We start from the raw sequence: 19204 nt of genomic DNA on the forward strand, positions 1-19204 counted from the left end.
CAGTATTTCAAATATTTGTATAATGGCATCTTTTTATGAAAGAAGGCATCACTGATACCAATACTGCTCCTGATGTCTCTATGAAATTGATTTTTTTTCTTAATTTTAGTCATTAATTATAGGCTTTCAGCATTAGTGTAATTGCAAGCTATCAATTTTAACACTTATTAGGCTTTAAAAAATATAACAACTAATATAATTTAAGTGAACTTAAACAATCTTCACAAAAACTCATATTAACATCACATTTACCTGTGCTCTTCAATAAATCAGGGCTATTTTTTTTCACTGTCTTGTGTCTGTATAACAGCAAAGCCAGGAGTGTGTCCAATCACAAACGATGGAACAATAATGTGTTTCGTGAAGGGTGAAGAGTTGTGTGCCAGTGACAGTGAGTGTCCCGACAATCTGAAATGCTGCAGCACTATGTGTAATGGACTTGACTGTATGGCTCCAGTTACAGGTATGATATTTTATTTAATTATAGGCATTCAGCATTACAGTATAATTGAAAGCTATCAATTTTAAAATTGTATTAGGCTTCAAAAAAATATAACAACTTATAATTTAAGTTAACTTAAAACAATCTTCATAAAAACTCATAATAAATGTCACTTCACCTGTGCTCTTCAATATATCAGGGCTATTTTTTATTTATTTTTCTCTGTCATGTGTCTGTATAACAGTAAAGCCAGGAGTGTGTCCAAGAACAAACTATGAAGTAGTAAGGTGTAAGAGGAAGGGTGAAGAGTTGTGTGCCGATGACAGTGAGTGTCCCAAAAAGGAGAAATGCTGCAGCACTGCATGCGGTGGACGTCAGTGTACGGCTCCAGTTACAGGTATTATATTATATTATATTATATTATATTATATTATATTATATTATAAAACGGTTAGCTGTGTTTTATTCACGATAAAACACGGCTATGACCGCTTCATCCAACGGTTCTATGTATTACTACACAACACCCCTAGCAACCACTCTTAGCAACTTAAACACAGAGCTGCCAACTCTCACGCATTCAGCGTGAGACTCACGCAATTGACACCTTTCACACGCTCTCACGCCACACATCCATTTTCTCACACAGAGACAAATCACCAAGCAAAGAGGACACTGACACCGACAGACAAGACAGAGCAGGTTACTTATGATAGGAAACTAATTCTCAGCTCTCAGATTCTGTCAATTTTATTATGAAATTCAGACAATAAATACCATTTTGGCGCTTTTAAATGTGACATCGCTGTAGCACCTCAGTTCAAGCGGCACGTGAACCGATCATCTCTCTTTACTACTAGTTAATAGTAAATAAACTATAATAGGTAGGTTGAAAGATACAGTACAACTTATCAATGTAAATGCGTCATACATACTTTTTGATCAATCAGTGTTTTTCAACCGCGGAAAGAGGTCAATAAAACAGCTGGAGAACAATGTCACACATTTACCTCAGGAAAGCCATTAAATGACCATAGCATGTTAGTTGGCTAGAAAAATTTGTATTTTATAATATATTCAGGGCCGGCGCTAGCCATTTGGGTGCCCTAAGCACAAATGCTTGGTGGTGCCCCCCCCACCCCCCCCCACCAAGGGAATAACAACCATTCAGAATTTCTTAGTTAGGTTCTCTTTACTTCCAAAATAACTGCTGCAAATAAATAATTTTACATTAACAATGGCACCAAACATGAAAAGAAATAAATAATATAAAGGTTAAAATTATAAATACCAAATACCACCACAATTACTAAAAACACAGATTTGGAACTGAACAATGTAAACACAGAAAGTTAAAAGTGCAAAGGTCAGGCACAATATAATAATTCTGTACATAATTTGACAACTCTGTGAATATGAAAATATACAAACACTGAGATTGTGGGGGTTTTTTTTCTTCTAATTGCAGTTTCAAAGTAAAAAAAAAAAAAAAAAAAGATTTTAGCCATGCAGGGCTAAAGCCCCGGATCTTTTGCACTACTATAGCGACGCCCCTGGACATGCATACGCATAGGCGTAATTTGCGGGTAGGACATGTCCCCACCACTTTTGAAACATCTCGCGGCACGAATGTACCAATACAAACAAACAAAACATCTCCAGTTAACCAGCAGAGCATTCATTTCATTCGTTTTTTAAATAAGAGTCGATCTAGCGCTGAAATGTGTTTTTTTTTTAAATCAACTGATCAAAGTGCTCGTTGCCGAGCGATCAGTGGCGCGGATACTATGTTTGTTTCTGGCTCGCGCACAGCCTTCACTCAGACGCGCGTTTCAATCCGTTGTGGAGAGACTCTCTATTCGCTCCGGTACAATTAGAAAACAAAAAGCACAAAAAGTGTCCCTGCCTGATATACAACCACTAAAAAACATAATCGGTTTTGATAAAAAAAAAAAAAAAAAAAAACGATATGAGTGCGGATTAGAACTCAGAACCTCTGACACGCTTGGCAAAAATTCTACCACTGGATCACTTAAATACACACATAATTTTCGTCGGATCAACATATAATAGGCCTCATTGAACGACCACTTAAACCCAATATTAACATGCTTTAGACATATTTTATTTGTTATTTATACTAGTACCCTATTGTGATGATTTTTCACGACCCAGATTTTTTGGTGCCCCCCCAAGCACTTGGTGCCCTACGCGCAGTGCGTGATGTGCGTGTGCGGAGCGCCGGCCCTGAATATATTTAGTATTAGTAGCCTATAAATGAGTATTTTGCTAAATATGTGCACTATATTACATATTTATTATTTTTACTTGTATCATTAAAATATTATAAAGTTATTATAATAAAAACCGCAGTATATTTAATTTGAGTTGTTATTTTTAGCCTTTAATAAAACCAGCTGACAGAGCTCTCTGTAGCCTGTTTACAGCATTTCACGAGTTCACATCTACATATAATTAGTACAATAAGTTTATGCGTATTTGGAGTGCTGTCCGGGGGGAGGGCTCCGAGCTCGGAGTTAGGCCCGAACCCAGAGTACTCCCCCCAGTTGGTAAGTGTAGATGGAACTGGAAGTGAGGAGATGGGGTGGAGGAGGGATGCTGACAAACTTTCAATGAACAGAGATAGGTCTGCTGTGAATTTATACTCTGTCATTGAGTTGATTACTGATTAATCTCCAGCTGTGCATAATTTGGTTAATTATCTGAACCTGCTCCTCCCGAACTTTGTTAATAAAACATCATTATGTGAGAATTTCTTTCTTGAGAAAAATGAACATGTATCTACTGTACTATTTATCCAAATGAATCGATATTGAATCAAGATCGGAATCAAACCACAATAATTGAATTGAATTGAAATTGTAAAAATTGTATCAAGCAATAATAAAAGCAATAGCCAGTCATTGCACCAAGCACATCATAACATGTTGTCACTAAACTTAAAGGGATACTCCACCGTTTTTTCATATTAAACTATGTTATTCCCTTAACTAAGACGAGTTGATACATACCTCTCTCATCTCAGTGCGTGCACTCAATCGCTCTGGCGCGCGGTGACACTCTGATAGTACTTAGCTTAGCCCAGTATCTGTATCAATGGTATCTGACAGCAATAAATTTAGAAGTGACCAAACACATCAACGTTTTCCCTATTTAAAAACAGTTACACGAGTAGTTATACGATCAAGTATGGTGACACAAAATAAAACGTGGCGCTTTTCTAAGCGGGTTAAAAAGGATAACTATAATGTATGGTGGAATAGCACTTTTTGGGAGTAATTCGACTCAGAAAATCACGCCTGATCCTCTTCCTCTCACTTCTGTCAATAGTGAGAAGAGGATCAGGCGTGACTTTTTACTGCTTTTTACTATTGAGTGCACGCACTGAGATGAGAGAGGTATGTATCAACTCGTCTTAGTTAAAGTCCGCGTGAACCGGAAGTTGCAAACGACTTTTCTCCAGTGCTGTGACGTATTTCCCAGTGAAAAGGAATATTGAACAGAGGGCAGGGTTTTACTCTAGCGCTCCTCCTCTCCATCTCTCGCTCATTACAGACTAACGATTTGAGGGGAGTGGTTAAGCGTTTCCCAACCCAAGTCCTCAAACCTACGTCATCAGGGAAGGTCCTCCAATGCAGAGGGGAGGGGCATTTTCAGATTTTGATTAAAGATTACGAAGCCAAACATTTTTTTTGTGTGTTTTAACTTGCACGGATTAATTGTTCACCACAAGACTAGTAATATGCGCTAACAAAGTAAATACGGTCCATTTTGATTTCAGTTGGACTTTAAGGGAATAACATAGTTTAATATGAAAAAACGGTGGAGTATCCCTTTAATCCCTTTAAAAAAATTATGTTTAGTTAGGCTACAAAATGTTTTGACATCACAATATCCTACACTTATTGCGACGATCGTTTTTTTAATTATAATAATAATATTATTATATAAAAAAAACTTGATATTATTATTATTATTTCATTCATATATAGTATTTCAAGTTTACCACGGGGCTGTTGAATGCTTGAATCTGATTTAACATGTTTGTGTATACAGAAAACAAAATCACAAAAAAAGTAATGAACCAAAGTCGTGATTTGGGCCCCCCTAGCGTCCTGGGCCCATATGCCTGACATAGCCTACTCTGCACCCCATAGACCAGCCCAACCCCCCCACTATAACGGCACCCCTGACTACGGGGCTGTTGAATGCTTGAATCTGATTGGTTGCCGAAAATTCGAAGGAGTACAATTATTTTCAGGGAAACACACGGCTAAAGTAGTTCCAGGCAGGTCTTGACCGCATTATGTAGCCTACATGTCCATATTACTTGGCCAAATGATTTCAGTTATTTCAAAGGTCCTTATAGCCTTCAACTGCAAAAGAACCAAAAACCCCAGTGAAAAATGTATTCCGCATTTAATGATATGGCTTCTCTGTCATGTGTCTGTATAACAGTAAAGCCAGGAGTGTGTCCAAGGAGAAAATATAAACCAGAAATATGTGCCCGGATACGTTTCGCGTTGTGTGCCGATGACCGTGAGTGTCCCAAGAATGAGAAATGCTGCAACAATGGATGTGGACTTCAGTGTATGGCTCCAGTTACAGGTATTATTATATTATATTATATTATATTATATTATATTATATTATATTATATTATATTATATTATATTATATTAATTATATTATATTATATTAATTATATTAATTATATTATATTATATTAATTATATTAATTATATTAATTATATTATATTATATTATATTCAACATCAGGTGTTGGGTCTCGTACAATTAGGCATCGGGCGAAATGGCCTCAGATGGAAGCATAAAAGTTTCAAATTAACGAAAGTATTATTAACATAGTTATTATCGTTAACAACTAACGAATGGCTCGACACAACCCGTACTGGGGAAGAGCCTAGACAGGGATTTCTTCTTTAATTTCACCTACGCTTTGCATCAGCTGCATGGCAGGGTAAATGACGGCTGTCATAGCCTACCATGGTCGCCCTCGCCCAGTAAGTAGCCTATACAATTTTTATTTAATAAATTAAGATTTAAATCAATACAATTAGTTGTAAATTAAATATTTTAAACACTAATACAAAAAGAAAAGAATAATGCATTGACTTGGGTATGTAATAGGCCTATTAACCTTCACGCAAGAAGCTGTCATGACAACCGGAGAACCGGATCTCCGATTTTGGTTTTCTAATATCAAAAGGAAAATCAGTTGGCCGCCAAGTACACGGACCCTGTAGGCTACCTGTACCTGAAATTATTTTATTCTTACCATTTTATTGTTGCTAATGTTACACTCGTTAGGTTGTATAAAACGTCCCACTGAGATAATTTTTTTAATTTGTATTATTCGCTAGTTTTAGTTACATGTTTAAAAATTTGCAAAATAACACATTGCAGCTAACTTGAATGTTGGCAAAATATAACGATGTTAAAGAAGTCTTTCGAGTGCAAATTGGCCTGTATAGTACATCAAGTTTTGATGGTGATTGTGTCTGTGACAGATCAATTCTTGCAAATTGAAAGATGTCATTATTTATTTATTTTTTTGCTAAAGCAAAGATAAATGATCCGTAGTTTAGTTCACACAGAATGATGTTGTGTTTGAAAAAGTGACCAAAGTAGGGTAGACTGGGTACAGTTGAGACATAGGTACAGTTGAGACACCTTTAATAACTTGCGTTCGCAGCAAGCACAAGTTGTGATTTTTGCTGTGCACATGCGTATTAGTGTCCTCTTTGTTTGTGGGAAATTTGAACAGTGGACGCATCTCCGATCCGAAAATATCGGGTAAAGTTTTTTTTCTAAAGTAGGACGTTCACTTCACCATGCACTCTCCACAATGAATAGCTTATTATCCCTATATGACTGTTAAACATAACTGGTATCACCACAAACTTTATTCTGTGCCCTAAAAACTGGCATATTTCATGGTATTGTGTCATGCAAGGTAATTGCAAAATCTAGAGAAATGTGCGAGGTGGCCAGCGGGGGATAGTTGAGACACACGTGTACCAACTGTACCCCCGATAGAGCTCTATTAGGAAACACACTGTTTAATTGTTCAGTGTTATGATAACAGGTTAAAGGTCGTAATTAGCCAGCATAGGACGCAAATGAAAATAAAAATTGATATTTGTGATATTTAAACTGTGTATTATTAATAAATATTGTTTAATATCTTGTTCCTGCTTTATAAATTTTAACCAGTGCTAATTTAAATAAAATGAATGAATATAAATGGTTGAATAAACAAAAATGTTGCCCAATTGTTATTTTCTTTATTTGTCTTTATTTTTTATATTTACAATGAATGGTAAGTTATCTTTACATCATTAAAAATGGGTGTCTCAACTGTACCATGCACTGTCTCAACTGTACCACATATGGGTACAGTTGAGACAAGGTTGAGACAAAAAGCACCTTATTTTTATTAGGTAATTGTGGAAAATATAAACTACTTGTGGGTATTATTGATTGATAATATCTTTGTCTACAAGCTAATGAAATGTCATGTGGCATGCCATGTGGAAATTCACTTCTTTTCAGTATCTATTTTTTGTGTGAAAAATCAAAACGCAAAAAGTGTCTCAACTGTACCCAGTCTACCCTACCGGTAGCCTATTTAAATGTGTTCTAGCGTAAAAACAAACTGTTATTTGTAAAATAAACAAATAGGATTGTGTATTATTTAATAATAATAATAATAGATTATTTTGTGTTATATTCTATCAAAAGTACCTGAATTCGGACTATAGCACTGTTTCATGCATAGTGATGGGAATAACGGCGTTATAAATAAACGGCGTTACTAACGGCGTTATTTTTCTCAGTAACAAGTAATCAAACTAATTACTGTTTCCTCCGTTACAACACCGTTACCGTTACTGTCAATAAAATGCGGCGTTACTATAATTGAGCTCATTGAAGCGGTTTTCATCCGAGTAGGCTCTCTCTCAGCCATAGGAGCCGCAAAGTTTTTTCTCTGGTGTGTGTGTGTGTGTGTGTGTGTGTGTTTGAGGCGCCGGACTGGACAAAACAGTTCGACAGTGCGCGAAAGACCGAGTATGTCCGAGAACGCGCTCGACAGTGCGCGAGAGAGACCTAATGTGTCCGAGCATAAATACTTTATTTATAAATAAATTACACATTTCAGCATTAGAATAATCTCTGTAGCATTTTGGTATCATATATGCAATGTTTGAATTAGTTTATATAACATAAACTCCTAAATAACCTGCAGGGAACGTTCAAAGAAAACATTTTTGACCGGTTGTGAACACGTGCGGCAAACACTTTGGCTAAAATAACCTCTGATGATGACGTTCTCTGTAGGTTATAAAAATAAACCCCCAAAAGATTCTATTTTATGATTATTTATGTTGGTACATTGTTCAGTATTATATTGAGAGCACTTTTTGTTAAACTTACTATTGTGAGGAAGAAAATACTTCAAGTAGGCTATACAGTATGTCTACCAGTTGTAAAGGTGTGTGAGTTTTATCATTTTAATTATATGCCCTAGTGTATGTGTATGTATATATTTTTTTTATTACTATTTATTTATTTTTGGTACATTTCTTGAGAAGCATGATTTATTTTTAGACTTATTTGTTGGCAAGTTGTGGTCTGTGCAATAAATATTAAAAGTTCTAAACCATCTATTGTGTTTTGTTGTTCCACTATAGTAATGATAATATTTTAAAATTTAAGTTAATAGGTGTCTCTCACATTGTCCCAGAGCAACATTAAAATAGTGTAGATTAGTGTACAATGTTTTATAATAATAAGATGTTCTATTTAGTTTCCATTTCATTCATTTAACATTTCATATTGGGGTATCCAAGAAATTTCTTATGTTTAAATTTTTAAAAAAATTTTTTTTTTTTTTTATGTAATGCAATAGTTACTTTCCCTGGTAATTAGTTACTTTTGTAATGATGTAATTCAGTTACTAACGCAGTTACTTTTTGTGAGAAGTAACTATAACTAATTACTTTTTTAAAGTAACTTACCCAACGCTGTGCATAGTGTGGCTTTACAAAATTAATAAAGATGATAAATAATACTCAATGCAATTCACTCTGTAAGTAAAACCAGCTATTCATGTCCTGAGTGTTTTTTGCTGTACATCTGATGCTTAATCCCACTAAATGGCCAGACTAAATCTGAATCTCTATCCGTATACAGTCTAGGTGCCTAATTGAAGGGAATCCAGTGTGTGCCGAATACTGTTCCCATGATGGTCAGTGCCCTGCCGGACAGAAATGCTGCTAAACACCTCTGATCGTACATGCAGTGTTAATCATATTAGAGAAAAATTATGTAATGAGTCATGTTACCTTTGTCATGTACCTGTCCTATATTAATTGTTGTATTCTTTTTGCCGGTGGGATTCTCTGTCATTGATATGAGGTCCTCCCGGCTGTGATTAAAGCATATTCAAAGGCATCATTTGGAGTCTGTCTGTCAGTCAGGTTAGACACTAGAGATCTTACTTCTATTCTCAAGTGATAGTGCTGAAGTGGAGCACTAGAGATCTTATTTATTCCTAAGTGATGGTGCTGAAGTGGAACTCCAGAGACCTGTGGAGAGACGTCTAGTAGAGTACAAAATTGTAGGTGTCTAGGAGACACCAGGTTAACTTAAAGGGCATCTATTATGCAAAATCCACATTTATATTGTGTTTTGGACATAAATGCGTGTCCACCCACTCCTTTTTGACATAATACTGCTCAGGCCCCGCCCACTGCTGCTGATTGACAGTCCTGTTTTACCATAGTTTCCGTCCTCAGCGAGTTGTACACTATCTGCCATTTTCTCAGCGCTCGAGCAGCTGTTGTGACAATTTCTCGTAAGTGTAAGAAATATAAGCTGACTACACCACCTCTTAAGGCAGTCGGAGCCCTCCACAGATCACAATACTTGATTCTAGACAACAAATATAGTTCATAAAAAAATGTTTAAAACAAATTTGTTCCAACACAGACCATCAAATGTTAAAACATGTCAACAATAGAATCCACAGAAGTAGGAAATAGCTCTCCTCAAGACTGCAAGAGGGTCGGGCCTGCTCTTATGGACCTCCTACCACCTATAACCCCGCCCACCGATTCACACATTACATGAAACTCATATGCAAAACTGTTATCCAATCATAGCAGTGGGCGTTTACTTCCAAGTCTTCAATGCGGCACATCATACAACAATATAAAAAAAATTAAAAATACAATTTTAAAAAAATTAAAAAAGTTTAAAAAGCCAGTTCATGACCTCTTTAAATTCACAATTATGTGGTGGGTATCACAACACTCTACAAAATGATTCATTTCAGAGTGGCAAGACGAGACATCTTGATCTTTATACAAGCTAAAAATAGCAGTATCAGCACTAAAATTCACATTGCAATTGTTCATATTTTTGCTCACACAACCATTGTGTACACACACACTTGAGGGAATCCTGTACTGATATAATGAGAATCAGATATCATCTTTTTAACCTTTTACCACCTACTGGGTTCTGTCTGTTAAAAAGAAAGTACGTACCATTTTATAATAAAAGGATTTACATCCACCCGTTTCTATTTGTCCAGTAATAAATATAGCTGGAAAGTGATAAAAGCTTGATGAACACAGTGCACGATACACTCTGCTGCTCTCGCTGCACTTCCACTAGGTGGGACATAGGCCGCACAAACAACAACGCTACCAAACTCCATTGGAGTCGGTAGATTCCAATAGACGTTTTAATTAGACATTAGTATCATTAAAATGAATAATGGTAGCTAATAGTCTCTTATTGGCCTGTTTAGCTGAGCCATTAATAGAAAAAACAAAACAAACCCTGACCCTGAATTGTTAAAAGAACATATGGACACTTGATAACCTTATTAGATGTTTAGATAATTGCATTTGAAAGATTTTACTTTCAATAAAAAATAAATATAATGCAATAGATTTTTAAGAGGTGTTTTTATGCATGTTTGGCCCGGGTTTTTGTTGCATTTACACTGTTCTGACCACTAGGGGTCCCCCGTGGAGACGGGTGTCGGATTGTTTCGAAGTCTCGACACAATACAGCACATTTGAGTTTACCGTTTCAGTGTTCCACGAAGCCTCGATCTGCCCACCATTAAATACAATGGTCTCAATTTCAAACAAAACTTAAACATCGGAGCAGCAGATTGTGTCTGTGTAGCGGTTTACACCAGTCATTACTCACATATAGTGGTGCACGATATATCGGCCGATATGGTCATTTTTTTACACATCGGTATCGTTCCGATGTCAAAATAGGGCCGATGTGAACAGGCCGATAATCATTCATGTGTATTTGATGTGTGAAGTTGAAGATGAAGTTGACGTTGCTGACTCGCGATCTTCGCAGTAGTGAGAGAAATGCCTGAGAGAAATACACATTTCATACGGATGACATAAGCAGAGAACAGTCTGTTTTTATGATAATCAAATAACGAGCTATTTTCCAAAACACTTTTTTTTTTTTTTTTTTTTTGTAATTTATTTTCAGAAATGACTGATATTGGGCACCTTTACCTGTGGTCAAAATATGTCATCAGATTTAAAAAAAAAAAAAAAAAAAATGTATATAAAAATAATTTTTTTATAAAGGAAACAAGTGTGTCCTAAATTCACACTATTGAATAAGGATGAAAAGGCAATGAATAGGCAATGTCAATGTCTGAGAGTTTTGTATAACATGCTCATTGGGTTAAATGGTGAGATTGACAAGTGCTGAAAAACTGTGCTGTTGAATTTACGCCTCCAGCCTAGTTCAACGATTGAGTAGGCTGCTCTGTACTTAACCTCTGTCATTAAGAAACATCCAGAAATTTCCCAGATATTTATAAACACCCCTCAGCAATCTCTGATATATTAAGTGAATCCCAACAAAATCCCAGTGCATAAACTTTCAATTATGTCCATGGTTCACGTCAACACACGCTGAACACTTGCTACATGTAGGCTAGAATAAAGTTGGGCTGCAGCTACAGTGGATATTTTAATTGTTAGAGTGCTTTTCATCCATTCAATGGTGAAACAAAACTCTTCTTATCACTCAAGGTCCAGGAAGATATTTTTCCACCTCCACATAAGCTGTTTTTTTTACTAGGGTGATAATACATCAAGACTTTAGAGTAAAAGCAAGCTGTAGCCGATCGATACTGTATAGGCTACTGACCTGGCCTGGAAGTGTACGTGCATAGCCCGAAGGACGTTAGCTTAATTTCTACTATGTCGCCAAATATATGGACTGAGCCAAACTGGACTGTTTGGCAAGACGACTGCTGTTCTTTGCAATTCCTATTACGGCCATATAACTACATTCTGCCTGATACTAGCTGTCACTTTTGAGAAAAATCTAATTCGAACGGGTATCAAATATCAAGCAATGTATTCGAATATATTTGAATATCTACGAGTCAAAAAACGATCAGTTAAAAAATGCATCATGAAGAGGAAAAAAACATATATAAGTCGCACTGGACTATAAGTCGCATTTATTTAGAAATCTATTTCACACACACACAAAACAAACAAAAAATGTTACGGACGGGACAGTTCTCCGTTACGGACGTGAGCGCTCTGAAAGCGGCACTAAAAGACTGCTTTAAAACTTTCACAGAGACCTCAAACAGAAAGTACAAAGCCTGTCTTTAAATTGAATTTCGTTTTGTATTGATTGTATCTTAATTTTAATCAATGTTTCATCAACCAATTGCCTGGATTTTATAAATAAGAAGTAAATATAGTAGAAAATATTTAATCACGAGGCCACAGCGAGTGAACCTGGAGCTTGTCTCATAAATGAACCATAAATGAAATAGCCTACTTGCCTCACAGACCTGAGACATATATAGAAAGCTTGAAATATGTACTTTTAAACAGAACAATTCAAAACGAAAGAAAATGTGTTTTCTATACACTGTTAGACTTTTTACAGTAACTGTAATTGTGTAATACAGTGCATTACTGTACAAACAAAGCTAATCAGTACACTACTGTAATTTTTTTTATTTGTACTAAATATAAATTAGATTTCATAATTTTGATATATCACTGATTCTTGAGAGTCGGGACAAAACACGTTTTAAAAAACTTTTTTTTAAATACACACTATATCAATTAGAGTTATATGTTTCTGCAGAGAAAGGTCTTAGCTATTTAACCATGTAAAGTAACAGGTTCTAAATAAAAACACATTTTTAACAAATAAACATTTTTCCCTTCAGAACTGGATTTGTGTCAACTCCGTCAGACACACTAAAAAGTATACAATTTTAAGTCTTCAAATCCAACAAGAATCTAAAGTTCTGAAGTATATTGTAATAGTGTTTAGTTACTCTGATATGTAAAAAAATTACAATATATAAACTTAAGTTGTGATGTCACACTATTCTGAAAACTCAGGTTTCTAAATATTTGCATTTTTAAACTTTGATTTTAATTTCAATATTGTAAAAACAAATTCCTTAAATAAATAAAACATAACAGGATGTAGATCAGATGGTCCTTTATTACAAAAACAACATAAACTGAAGGAAGAAAATTTGTTTTTCCCAAAAAAATTACAAAAACATTCATACATCCAACGCTGTTGACGAAGATCTGACGGTGTTGACGAAAAACTGACGGTGTTGACAAAAAATGTTTGAATGTTTTACCTCCGATTTGTGAAATGTTCACCTGTTTGTCATGATATGTTCTGACAATAAAGAGTAGTTTAAAACCACAATTAACGCTCTGTTTTCTACAACTTTCACTTAGGAGCAAAAATCTGCCTTTAAACTTGAAAAAAATAAAGATTTGACATTTATCGTGATAATTATCGATATCGACTGATATAAAAAAAAATTACCGTGATAATTTTTTTTCCCCATACCGCCCAGCCCTACACTGGCTTCTCATTTCTCTATCTCTGTCTCTACATATATATATATATATATTAAGGTGCTGGCAAAGTTACACGTTACACAACAATAAGCAGACCACTGCCTGCCCATTCTCTACAAGTCAGATGTGTATGGTTAAATAATGTAATGCATGCTATGTACTGTATGTGCATTTATGTGTAAATAAAACCCTGAAATAACAGTTTAACCCTTCACTATATTCACAAATAATATTCGCACATTAAGAGGTTATTGGTGGATTTGTCAACTCCGTCAGCTTACAGGTCAACTCCGTCAGACATAGAACCTGATGGAGTTGACGGCTGACGGAGTTGGCGTATTTTCCCGCCAAAACATGTATTGTACACTGCAGCTAGGTAGTTTTTCCTCAGTTGCTAGCTGTCCCAATAACCTCACTAAAATGCTTAAATTCAATCCACTATGGTTTAAAAAAAGTATCTTAACAGAAAGATGGTATTGGCATGGTGCAGCTGTGACCATAGGAATATTGACATTGTTTGTCTAAAATATAAAAAAATGTAAAACGCACCAGAGCATGTGTGGTAGTGCTGCATTCACCACAGGCAGGGAGATGAAAAGGGGTCCTCAGGGATATAGCTGACCATGCTATTTCCTGATTTAAAGAGCTTTATGAAAAAATCTGACGGAGTTGACAGAAACTGAGGACACAACTTTAATAGGCAGATTTTTATGGAAAATATTGTTTGATGTTCACTTCATGCATTGTTTTTTATATACCCCTTATTTTTTATTTGATATGTATGTTTTCACAATTGTAGAGCTTTTTTAAAGTTTTTTGGGATGGTTAATATTGTGACCTCTTGCTGAGGACAAGTGCAATAACATGGACCTTCTAACCACAGACCATACATTTAAACAAATTTTCCCCAAAAAGATAAAAAGGGTTACTCTAAAAATCAGATAGGTATATACAATTCCTTTAGATTTAACTTTGTAAGTATGTCAATCATGATGAATTTCTTAATTTTTGCTATAAATTAGACTTTTCTATGTGGGACATGTTTTGTCCCGACTCTCAAGAATCATTGATATAATTAATTTTATTTTTATCCTACATAAATACTACTGACATACAAACCAATTAGACAAAGTTATTACAAAATACCATTTTTTTATTTAAAACATTTCATATATATCACAAAATAAACAGTCTACCAATGCTGGAAATGATGTGTGAAATATTTACACATTAATGGGTGAGTTTAGGGACAACGTTTTTTCTGTTAATTTTGACTCATTCATTGTGTTAATGATTTTAACAAAGTAAATATGTCAGAAAGGTTAGCACAAAGATGTGTAAACGTGTTAAATTAACACATTATGTGCTGTCCTTCCATTGTTAAAAACACATAAAATCATAAACAAAACGTTAGCATTTGACAAAATGAATGTAGAGTTATTGGTTGTTTAGCTTATTCAAGTATTATAATGAAATATCAACCATTACATTCATAAAACTGCAGAATAAAAATACATTTTTAAGCAGTCAAAAAGGAAATGTGCAAAACACAGTTCTTTTCACAATACATGACACATAACCCCACCTTCAAATTAATTTCACTTATTTACAAAAAAATTTTGGATTCATGTGCACTGGTGGCCAAAAGAAGTATTTAAGTGACTTAATGTTTTTGAAAGAAGTCTCTTTGATGCTCAAGAAACATTTATTATTATTATCAATGTCTGACTGTCTACTCCTCCATCTTTTTCTATAGGAGTAAAAATCATCATTAAAATAATCTTTAAAAAGCCAACACAATGTTTTTGTCCACCTTTGCAAATAAATTAACTTCTCCAAAGATTGGTTCCTGTTCAGAACTTGACTGACAACATCAGAACATCAGTTCCCTGGTCTGTGTGCGTGTGAGTACAACACAAATGTACTCAGTCCTTCGGAGGAGATCCCGGTTCCAACACTATATGAGAGAGAGAGAGAGGGAGAGAGAGAGAGAGAGAGAGAGAGAGAGAGAGAGAGAGAGAGAGATAGAGATAGAGATACAGAGAGAGATACAGAGATACAGAGAGAGAGAGAGAGAGAGAGAGAGAGAGAGAGAATATTAGTGTCAAAATATTTTTAACCTCCTTTTTTACATTTTTATTATTATTTTTACAATAACTTAAGAATATATATTTGTAAACAGCTTTTGTCAATAGCATTCAAATATTTCAACTGAACTAAATTAAATTATGCCAGAATACATTTTAATACTAAGTATAATATAAAAACATGTATGTAACTACAGCTGTACTTAATTTATGTAATTAGATCTAATTAACTGTTGAATCTTCCCTTACACCTCAACGCACCCTTAAACCCATACCACAAAACCTGTCCTTAACCTTTCATCCCACCGCAATAGGAGCAAAATTGTTTTGCAATACAACATGAACACAGTAAGTACATTGTAACTAACAATTTTTTTTATTTTTTTTTATTTTTTTTTATGAAAGTACATAGTACAGTAGTTAAAGATGCCTAATATATAGTGCTGAATCATATTTTAATTGTTGTTTTAGGAAGATACATGGTTGCCATTAACCATGTAAAAGCATACAACTTGGATGCTATATGGTTCCGTGGTGTTATTTTTGTTGTAACAGCCTACACAGTTTGCAAGTTTGATTTTCTGGTATAACCCACTGTATGTAACAGTAATGAATCAAGTAATGATCAGAGGTGGAAAGAGTACTGAAAATTTGTACTCAAGTACAAGTACCGTTACATTGCTGAAATAATACTCAATTACAAGTAAAAGTACTGGTGTCAAAAAAGTAATTAAGTAAAAGTACAAATTACTCTTCTCAAAACCTACTCGGAGTACTAGTTACTAATTACTTTTTAGCTGGCGATAGTTAATGCATTACCAATAAAAATATACAACCAAATCATAAATTTATGTAGAAAATAGCTACTTTTAACACATTTTTACCTTATTGTCGAAGGACATTAATTAGTGGATACTGGAATTTCTAACTTCAATATGACACCTTGAAATATGTCAATATTCAGTAGGCCTAGCCTATAATTTTTAATACCATCGGGAAAACTACTACATACTAAATATTTTAATATCTACATTTTTGTCCATCCATTTTGTCAAGGCAATCATTATTTTCAAGCATTGAAAAGCACAACACTCATTGTAACAGTAATCTATTTGAATGGAAAAGTTTAATTCAAGTCTTCTGAAGAGACACGTCCACTTTATAAGGAGAGATTTTAATTCAGGCTTTTGTTTACATATTTAAACATTGATCAATAACCATTACAATAATCTAATATTTACTCACTCAGTGTATTTGTCTTTACAATAGGGTAACGTGAACTGTTGCAATAGCTCACACACAGCACGAGGAAGCTTGATTTCAATTCAAACTGAATTTAATTTGCAAAAAGACTAGATTTTTCATAACTTTTGACAGCGTTTAATTCAAGAGCATGGAGAGATTGGAGCTGGACGTCATTTGAGTCTGCAGTGAGAACCACTTGGAGAGATTCGCGATTACACATGATATGACACACAGTCCGAGAGCGCACACTCAATATCCGAGTCCAGTTCATTCGTAGCCTACATTTGAGAGCTCGCGTCCAGTTTTCTGCGATTACATGAATGTGCCCTCGCGTTATAATATTGTTCGTGACATTTGCCATTAAAATATGCCATAGAAACTTGCAGGTATTAATAAAATTATGCGTAATAGGCCTACCTGCAATCCCGCGCTGAGGGGAGGCGGGTGTGTCAAACTCGCTGTCGTTGAGATGAGAGAATGAGAACACGCAGCTGGTATCGTATTGGTGTATAGGCCAAAATGAGTATTGACAGATATTTCAGTATTGATATGTATCAAAATATAGATATTTTGACAGTACTACTATGTAGTTTGTTGTTCCAAACTTTCAGTCCAGCCATTAATCACTCTGAGCTCCTCGCCTCCTTCATGATCAGCTCTTCAAAACCTGCTGCGACTGCGGCGGCTTTCATTCAATCCAAATATCAGGGGTTTTATTGGTCCGTTTACGATCGAATATTTTTATTGGCTACCGAAATGCCATTCAAAGATTTGAATATCAATTCAAATTGTACTCAGTAACGAAATGTGATTTTACAAGTAGCGAAGTAGATAGCTTAATATGTACTTGAGTACAAGTAAAATTACAGATTTAAAAATATACTCAAAAAAGTACAAGTACCCAAAAAAACGACTTAATTACAGTAACGTGAGTAGTTGTAATTCGTTACTTCCACCTCTGGTAATGATGCAGGCTTTTTTAAGAATCCTTCCTCACCCTCTCTTAGCATGAGACACATTTTACATTTACATTTACATTTTACATTTATTCATTTAGCTGACGCTTTTATACAAAGCGACTTACAATTGCTATATATGTCAGAGGTCGCACGCCTCTGGAGCAACTAGGGGTTAAGTGTCTTGCTCAGGGACACATTGGTGTCTCACAGTGGATTCGAACCCGGGTCTCTCACACCAAAGGCATGTGTCTTATCCATTGCGCTACCACCACCCCTATCTACACCCCTATCTACAAAGGTGGCAGCAGCACATTTTACTGCTGCTGCCACCTTTCTTGTCAATAGTGTTGTATTATAAACGAGCACACAGGCAGTGTAGATATGGCATTATAGACAGTTTCTTTGATTCTAATCATGAACAAAAGATTTGTTTTATCGCTTCCTTTACACACAGCTCACTACGCATGTCCAAGAGAAATAAAAGAGAGAAAGATTCAACAGCACTGATTTGCTCATGATGTTAGTTTATTTCTTTTCACAAACAGCTTGTGAAACAGCTTTGTTTTCACAAACAGATTATATAATATTTGTATCATAAGTTTGGAGTTTATGGTAATATTATGCACAACACTTGCAATAATGAGCATGAATTCAGGCCCTAAAAAGTGTGGTGCCCGATACGATGTCCCTATGCAAAATATTGCAATACTCTTTGTATCAAATTCCCTCTCCCAGCTGCCTAAGCTTTTAGACGAGGCCTAAGTTTCTATTTTTATCAAGTGTTTGTTGTTTCATATTCAAAACCCTTGACTAAATGGATTTTTATTTTATTTATTTTTTATGGGCATGCATTTTGGGATCTTGCTTACACTGTAGATTTTTAACGTGTGTCCTTAGCTCTTCTCCATCCACAGAAGGGGCCTTGATTTGTGATAAGAGTAAAAGGGCAAAACCAAGTGCACAGCCAATCTAGAACACTAGGACTGTGGTTCATAACCAATTCCTGATTCTTCCTACCCCATGTTTTCAAGCATGCTCATTTGCAATGTGTACTTTCATTGGGTGTTTAAGAGAAGAATCTTCAAGATTCTTATAATTCTAATGCGTCACAAAGTTAGCTAAATGTAATGTAAATGAACAAATTGGCGACGCAGATTGGAGTTTATAGAGATGTTACGGAATTATGTAATTTCGTATAATGTTTTGAGTTTGTATATTGTTTGTATTTGTATTTATTTTGTTATTGTTATTTTTTGTGTGTGTGCTTATTTTGCTGCTTTGTTTTAGGATTACGATGATTAGCTGTGAGCTGGCTCCACCCCTTTACGTGGGTTTAAGACCGTGCTTCCGTTTCCAGAGGACGAGTTGTTGCGATTCCGGGCCGGTCGCACTTCTCCTGGCTCCTCTCCAGCCGTCAGACCATTGTTGTAGCAGCTTATATGTTAATTACTTTTTTTTGTTTTTGTTTTTAGTGGTGTTCTTTGTAGGGTTGACCTGCCCTTTTCTTTT

General features: G+C 35.2%; 2 protein-coding genes and 1 long non-coding RNA gene across 15 annotated transcripts in view; 2 read left to right on the forward strand and 1 right to left on the reverse strand.

Annotated features, from left to right (window-relative positions):
- The window catches only part of LOC309480489 (uncharacterized protein), a 516287-nt gene that overhangs the window by 104907 nt on the left and 392176 nt on the right, over positions 1 to 19204 (reverse strand). The window lies entirely within an intron of this gene.
- The window catches only part of LOC309480535 (uncharacterized protein), a 318834-nt gene that overhangs the window by 7580 nt on the left and 292050 nt on the right, over positions 1 to 19204 (forward strand). For 12 of the 13 annotated variants that reach the window (XM_082145088.1, XM_082145100.1, XM_082145093.1 and 9 more), the window contains 2 exons: positions 311 to 463; positions 687 to 839. In XM_082145088.1, coding sequence (XP_082001214.1) covers positions 311 to 463; positions 687 to 839 — 306 coding nt within the window. The remainder of the gene's footprint in view (positions 1 to 310; positions 464 to 686; positions 840 to 19204) is intronic. The other variant, XM_082145091.1, reaches the window with a different exon arrangement.
- On the forward strand, positions 13684 to 14457 carry LOC309480717. Its single transcript, XR_014199751.1, has 2 exons — positions 13684 to 14183; positions 14217 to 14457. It is a non-coding gene; the product is annotated as an uncharacterized lncRNA (long non-coding RNA).

This window comes from Leuciscus leuciscus (assembly GCF_965113295.1).
Source record: "Leuciscus leuciscus genome assembly, chromosome: 18".
Lineage (NCBI taxonomy): Eukaryota > Metazoa > Chordata > Actinopteri > Cypriniformes > Leuciscidae > Leuciscus > Leuciscus leuciscus.